The following is a 7,737-nucleotide window of genomic DNA, read 5'->3' on the forward strand; positions in this document are numbered from 1 at the left end:
TCCTCCTCCGCTGACGTCATCCAGGCACCTTTCATCAGCGGCCTTCCCATTGGTCGCCCAGGAGGGAGGGATGTGATGCTCCTTGTCCTTCTCCCTCCGCGACCGGGCTCCGCCTTAGAGGGTGGGGTTTGTGGTGGGCGGGGCGCTCTCCTGGATCGACGCAGCGGCGCGATGGGGGTGAAGCTGGAAGTGTTCCGGGTTTGTGCGCTGGGCGCTGGGCCGCGGGATGGGCAGATTCCTGCGTGGGCGACCGAGGGGGGCTCTGCAAGGGCGCGTGCCCCCTCCCCCCTTGCGCGCTGAACCCCATGGCTGGAGTCCCCCTGCTCTATCTTGGCGGGCTGCTTACCCAAGATATGGGATAAAGTGCAAGGGCTTGAGCACCTGCGACAGGGCACGGCCACCCCCCCCCCCCGCACCCGTGGGTGTTTCCGTTGATGGGAGCAAGGGAGAGCCCCTGTCCCGATGATGCTGGACAGATATTCCCATCAGCCCCAGGCAGCCCAGTCAATGATGGGAGTTGTCGTGGAACAGCACCTACATTCTCAATTTCAGCTAATGGGATATTCTGCTGCGGGGGGGGGGGGGTCCCCTTGCTTGAGCGGGCTCTTACAAACAATGATTTGGTTTGCCGTGAAATAAATGCAGCATCAAATATCTGTATTTTCCATATATACATTGAGTCAGATGGAATCTGGTACAATTCTGCAAGGTATCATGTTGGATGCAGGAATATCGCATTTCCCTTTCTTTTCGTCCTACAGATGTTAGTGTATTTGACATTCCCAGTCGGTATGTTCTGGATTTCTAACCAGTCAGAATATTTTGAAGAATATGTAATCAAACGGAAGGTTGGTCTTCTATGATTAGAAGGGGGAAATATTGCAGTGATGTCAAAACTTTCTATGTTTTTTTTTCCTGTCCTTCCTGTTTTTCCATTCTGCAGTTAATTTCAGCTCTGGAATTGGAATAGAAATAGAATTGGAATAGAAACACTGTGACAATATTGTTACTGAATGCTCAGTTCCCATGGTAGCATCCTGGCTCCTACAGCTGGTTATTCCAAAATCTGGCGTTGTGCACCAAGACATTTTTAACTTAATTGGTGCAGGTCCACCATTTGGCAAGAGCCATTCGTCTCTTACGATCACATGAGCAAAGTCAAACAAGTATAGTAACAAGTGGAACCTGCAACAAAATGTAGTTACTCTTCCTCCTTTTCAGTTTCCCAGCTAGCCTGTTTCCTCCAAGGATGACATTCCACTCAACCTTCAATTATCATATTTTAATAACCACTCTATATTCTGTGGCTGCCTAGCATGTTCAGTTCTCATTATGCTGTTTTGGGTTTTGTGAGAGGGTTTATTTCCCCTACTAAGTTTTGAGACTGGAGTGTTTGTTTGCAAAAGTTATCTTTGTTCCACCTGTTTCACAATGGCTCTTTTTTAGCTAACATTCTTATAGCAATCTTGAGTTTGCTATGCACAGGAATAGCTTAAAACAATAAGAAGATAGTTCCATTCTTTGTTTTATTCTGGGGCAAGTTCATCTTACTAGAAGATGCTCTTTCCAAATGTTTCTAGCCAGTCCTGTCTGGTGACAATGTAGTATATATGAAGCCCCTCCAGCCTCACTGGAATGCTGGTTTTCTTCCTTGAAGCATCATAACTGAAAATGGGATGTGTGGTGGGGCAGAGTTTGCTAGTCCCTAAGAAAATGCTTCATATTTGTTAGGGTATATGGTATGCTACAATCTTAAGCATTTAGGACTAAGAGAGCCAGTGTGGCGTAGTGGTTAAGGGCATGGGACTGGGAATCAGGCGATCTGGGTTCTAGTCCCCACTCAGCCATGGAGCCAACTGGGTGACTTTGGGCCAGTCACAGACTCTCAGCCCAACCTACCTCACAGGGCTGTTGTGGGGATCAGATGGAGGAGGAGAATGATGTAAGCTGCCTTGAGCCCTTTGTAGAAAAAGGCAGGATATAAATTGCGGGGGGGGGGGGTGTGAGGTGGAGGGGAAGTAAAGCAAGAATGTCTAGTGTGCTAGGACTTCCCCCTGCCCTACTTTCTGTTAAAGTATGCATGTGTTTGCTTATTGCATGGCATAGCTCCTTCATATAACTGGCTTTCTCTGAGTCTTTGATGCAGTTCATCTGCACTCTGATTGTGCATCTCAGTAAAATTTAAGAAGTATTGATTTGGTATTCTGGGGTATTCAGTGTGACTTCCAAGTCATTCCATGCCTGCAGTTGCATGATTCTTTTTCTGAACTCTTTCCTGCAGAAAGAAATCTTTCCACCAGAAAATGACTACCAGGTAAATATACCTCAGCTATGAATTTTGTGATTGTGTGTCTAAGAGAAACGGATGGTGAAACAGGCACTTCTGTCTTCTCCAGAGAAAGGAGTTGGAAGCCTTCAAAGAGCGAATTAGGAAGAGGCAGGAGGAGCAGGAGCTGCAGATGGTGAAAGAGTAAGGGTGTGGCATTCTCCCTCTCGCCACAGTCTGAGGCACTCTCAACCAAATTGCTGTCACTGGTGTCCTTCTTTAACTGGATTGTACTCCTCCAGGACTCTGTGGATGATGAAATGAGGGGAATTGCAAGGAGAAGAGTTCCACCTCTCATTCCCGAATAGAAGTTCTTCATGTAAGACTGAGGGGAAAGTGAAGTGGACGTTGCCTATTTCTGTCACATTATTCTGTCCCTGTTGACCCCTGCCATTGTATTGTGAGCCACTTAGAATAAAAGCACTGTATCTGTAAGAAGGGTGACCTTCGGCATATCTTCCAGTAAAGGTATCCTGGTGTCTTTGTGCTTCACTTGGTCCTTGGCTTGAAACGGAGCATCAAGGTTGTAAAAAAGTATGTCTGTGAGTTCTACTAAGCTGGTTTGTCATTGACTTCTGGAGCCCAAAACTACATTTCTGGAGAGCAATTACTATATTATTAATACTACATAATGAAGCTTTATGTGGGGCATAGGAAGGAAAAGGCAGGGATGCTTCGTTTTCCTTGGACACCTGGAAATGTATCATTTTGAGAGTGATGACAGCAGATTCATGGCTTGGTAATCACGCATAATTCAGCTCTTAGGTAAAATGGATTCAGATTTGAGTTGGAGTAGGGAAGTGCTGCCCATGGAAAGCACTTATCACTTAATTCTGTAATGAAATGCCTGCTCCCCTTATCCCCAGAGCCTTTTTGCAGCTCTGGGTGTGTGGCTTAAAAAAAAAAGAAAGAAAAATGAGGGAGCTGAATAAATAAACACATATATTATGTGTATATTTAAAACCCTCCTAAAAGGTCGGGCAGCTTGCCTGAAGCATGGAAGGAAGAGGTGAGAATGGAGGCTGAACAAGGATATGATTCTCTGAAATATTGGTCAATTGAGCAAATTGGGAAGCCAGGAAGAAAGTGGTTTCAGTCGTGCTGCGGATGAAGATTTTTTACTGAGATGTCATTTATTTTTTTTACATCTTGTCTAATGTGCATAGGACTCCACAAAAAGGAACATCTACTCACTTATGTTTGGACAAGGGATTGCTGCCTCAATTGACTTCTTATGAAAACAGCATGATTCTGGCAAAATCCATTCCTGGGAAAATAATTTCATGAGTGTGTCTTCTTGCAGAACATACTTTTGTTCCATAAATAACCACACTTCAGACATCCAGTTCTAAGAACGGTTCTTCTATGGCAATTGTACACTTTGGTAGAGCTTCCTGAGACTGGGGAAGGACACTAGAAGACAGTAGGGCAGGGCAGGGCAGGGCTACTCTAGTGGGGTGGTGGTGTTAGGAACACAAGGTCTTTTGGGATGGAGCTGCATGTATCCCATGCACTTGAGGGAATGGGGAAAGAAGGTGTGTGCAGGTGTCTAATAGCAGAAGGATTTAGAGTGGACATCATGACAGCATGAGTCAGGCCACTGGTCCATCTAGCCTAGCATTGTTGACACTGACTGGCAGCAGCTTTTCAGGGTTTCAAGCAGGAGTCTGTCTTAGCCATAGCTGGAGATGTTGGGGATCAAATTGGGGACCTTCTGCATGCAAAGAAAATGCTTTGCTGCTTGAAAGCAGGGAGAGGGAATTGCAAGAAACTGAACAAGAGAGGAAACTTTCTTATTAAAGGTTTTGTAGATGGGGTCCTTAGCTTTAGGTGGAGGAAACAAGAGGCTACAGCAACCAATGGTAGGGTTGGTCTTGCAGGTCTTGCAGGTCTAGGTCTTTAGGAGGAGCTGCTAGGGTCTTGGGCACTGGCAGGCTTGGGGGCTGGACTTTTAACTTTGCCTGTAGTGGCTTCCAGCTGCTTGATGTGGATGCGATTGATGAGAGAAAAATAGTCATCTGTGGGTGCGATGGGGGCAAGTGGGATTTCTGAAGCAGCTCCTTCCGGTAAAGCCACGTCCTTGCTCTCCTGTTGGAAGCAAACAGAAAGGTCAGTTATATCTAAATTGCTCTTTCCTATTCTCATCTGGCCTCTAATGTTATAGGTAGGCTGAAGGTAGATCTGGATGTACTGGTAGATCCCTAGGCTGTTTGCAAGATATTGGCAATGAGTTTCTACTGCCAACTATTTCAGAATAGCAGCAGCAAAATCACTTCCTCTTATGGAAATGAAGAATGCTTGGAGCAATCAGGAGGGGGTTTTGTGTGGAAGGACAGTGAGCTCCATTCAGCCCCGGTACTCCAAACACCCAGCTCAGAATTCTTTAATTCCAGGTGTAGGTATTTTACACTGGGTTCTGGTTGGTGGCTCTCGGGATTCTGGTGAACAGCAAAACAGCTCTCACAAGCCTAGCTTCTGCCTACTCCTGTTGTACATGATTCCAGTTCCTCAATAGTGTCTGTATAAACATGGGCTGTGTCTTCTTACACGGTAGAATGTTGATCCGTGGAGCTCTAGGCAGCAAACTACCTCTAGTTGCCCACCAGACCTCACCATCAGTACCATCCGCCCTTCACTGTAACTCCTTCAGGCTGCACATGTGAAGATCTTTGTCCTCACAAAGGCAAGGCAATCAAATCAATTTTGCATTGCATTCAAGATATTGAAAAAGGTGCATCAGCTGTCATGTTGAAAATACACGTTTAATCAGATATTTGGGAAGTTCAGGACTGGATGGGTTGGAAGAGAACAGTGGTTGTTACACAAAAAACATCAAAAGAGTGCTTGGTATATGGTTTTAAATAGGAGCTTTACCAGTGTTCTAAAGTACAAGGTTAAGCATTTAGTTTCCATGTGCTTTCAGTTGTTGTAATGGCAGTTCTTGCTGATCAGGGTGGCACCATGCTCCCTTGTAGCCACTGGCCTGTGATCACGCCTGGCGTGTGGCATCGAAGGGAATGGGAGAGTCTTGATAGTGCCTTTCGAGCCTGGTTGTGCAAGTAAAAAGAACTCCAGACCTGGCATAGGAAACAAACTGGCATCTACCAGAGGGCTTCAGATGACCACAGATTATTTCTAACTTCAACAAGTAAACGGCTGCTGGTCTGTAGTGTCTCTCGACCCACAAGTGTGCAGGGTGGTCGTTTTCCCATGTTAATTGCCTGCCTTACCCTGCCTCCAGTGAGATTCTCCAGACTTCACCTGAGTTTCAATTTGAATGTTTTTTTCTCTAATGTTAATGTTATCTTTTTAAATTTCTAAACCTATCATTTTAATGAACTAGTCTAGCAACTAATATTATTTTTTAATAAACTTCAGCCATTCAGCTGTGGAATTTTGAACACTGCACTACAGGCAGAATGGCTTTTGAGTGATGAAGTTTCAGTGGGCCTCTGGCCAGATCTGTACTTCTTCCAAGTTCCAGGGCCTGAAGCTATCTGGGTTTCCGTGAGGAATGCTCTGAGGGATTCTTTGGCAAGGTTATCTTAAAAGACTTGAGCAGGAATTACTCATAATTTGTGAATGCTGAGCCTGATCCTGCAGAAATCGGATCTAAGCCATGGATGCTTGCAGTAGTGCAAGAAAGCTTGGTGAATTACATTGTAGTAAAAGAGGACTGTGATTCCTGCCACTTTATCTTTTACAGCAGCCTTCCCCAGCTTGATGCCCTCTAGATGTCCTGGAGCTCAGCTCCTATCAGGAGCGCTGGGCATTGCCGTGCACAACATCCAGAAAGCACCGGTGTGGGGAAGCTGTTACATAGGAAAGCCACAGTGCCAGCTCTTTCAGTGGACAGATGTGGGAGAAGCTGCCACACGGGGAGAGCAGAGGTCATCCCGATTTCCCACCTTCAAATTGCCTGACTCTGGTGGTGGAATTGGCCCTTTTCATTCCATCATGGCTTCTTCACCTTGTCCCCCAGTACGAAGATCAGCGATACCAAATGTGCCTGCGATGACTTGCAGGGCTGCTGTTACGCTGCAAGGTGACCTCAGGCATAAGCAGCTTAGGACCCGATCCTGGGCATATTTAGGCAGGAAAAGGACCAGCATGCCCCAGCCAGCCATGCAGAATCCTTTCTGTCTGAACATGGCTAGGATGGCATTTCTCACTGCTGTTCTGCTGCTGCTGCTGAGCACAAGACAGCAGAGCAGCAGGGGGAACGGTCAGTCTCTTCACATGAATGGGGTCCACCCTGAGCGGATGCCTCCATGCTCTGCGCTTGGGATGCAGAGGACAGCTTTGCCTCTCCCAGCAAGTGCTGAAACGCTCCTCTGCTGGGCCAAGCAGCATGCTTTGGGTTTAACACTGATGACGAATGCCAAGACCGAGTCCATTAAGTTGAACAGTTTGTATTCGCCCAAAAATAAAAATAAAAAATCAGAATAAAACCTGAGAAACTCAGTAATGTAACAGGCTCCATCTAATGATTAGAAGAATCACATTAAGTCAAACAGCTAACAACTATGAGGAAAAGCCTACAATCCATTATTTTATGTTTTCTTTAAAAAATGATAAGCATATTGCTGTGGTATTTTGGCCTGATGCTCAGCTTCATTCCTCTGAGGCAAACGGCTTTATAAAACAAGAGTGGAAGAGGCAGCGGTTACATCTGATCAGTGGGCTGGCATTGCATTGGGAAGCACCAGCGCTCCAGAAGACTCCCGAGTCGGGTTTCCTGCTCTTCTGTTACTTATGCTCTGGGTGAGGAGTTCACATTCCTGCAGGCTGTTCTCTGTTGCTTGCTTGCTTGCTTTATTTATTTAACCTTTATCCCACCTTTTTCCTGCAGGGCGCCCAAGGCTGCTTATCCTTACAGCAGCCCTGTGAGGGAGGTTAGGCTTAAAGGCAGTGGCTGGCCCAAGGTCCCCCAGGGAGCGCCAGGGCTGGGCAGGGAGGGTCAGAAGTCAGGTCTTCTGAGCCTCAGTCCACACACACACCGTTAAGCTACACCGGCTCTTTGACCTGTGCCTAAGTAAGTTAGGCTCAGGGTCTGAGTTCAAGACATCAACATCAGTTATATCTTGGTAGGATATTTTTAATTAAAAAAAATCTCTTGGCACCTCTTCCTACTAAAGTTTCAGGGGTGAAGGGGAGCTGTTTTTACTTTTACATTGTATCCCACCTTCCTCCTTCAGGGAGCCCAAGGAAACTTAATTCTCCTCTCCATTTTTCTCCTGACAACAACCCTGTGAGGTAGGTTAGGCTGAGAGTGAGCTTCACGGCCCAGTCCAATCTTGTACCCACTGCACCACCTGGAGCTATATATGTAAACAATAAGTTAAAGCATTGCTGGCTGCTGAAATGGAAGCTTGCTCTAATTACTTAATGCAGGTTATTTGTACTTGGCT

The 7,737-nt window shown here is 46.1% G+C and overlaps 1 protein-coding gene across 1 annotated transcript; it reads left to right on the forward strand.

Moving 5' to 3' along the window:
- Positions 1-125: 125 nt before the first annotated feature.
- On the forward strand, positions 126-2,788 carry LOC123035639 (protein PET100 homolog, mitochondrial). Its single transcript, XM_044454052.1, has 4 exons — positions 126-198; positions 762-848; positions 2,282-2,314; positions 2,397-2,788. Exons 1-4 carry the CDS (start codon positions 172-174, stop codon positions 2,472-2,474), a joined length of 225 nt encoding a protein of 74 aa, XP_044309987.1. The 5' UTR covers positions 126-171; the 3' UTR covers positions 2,475-2,788.
- Positions 2,789-7,737: the final 4,949 nt, after the last annotated feature.

This window comes from Varanus komodoensis, unplaced genomic scaffold, assembly GCF_004798865.1.
Source record: "Varanus komodoensis strain SLA01 unplaced genomic scaffold, ASM479886v1 scaffold7_1, whole genome shotgun sequence".
NCBI classification, from domain to species: Eukaryota; Metazoa; Chordata; class Lepidosauria; order Squamata; family Varanidae; genus Varanus; species Varanus komodoensis.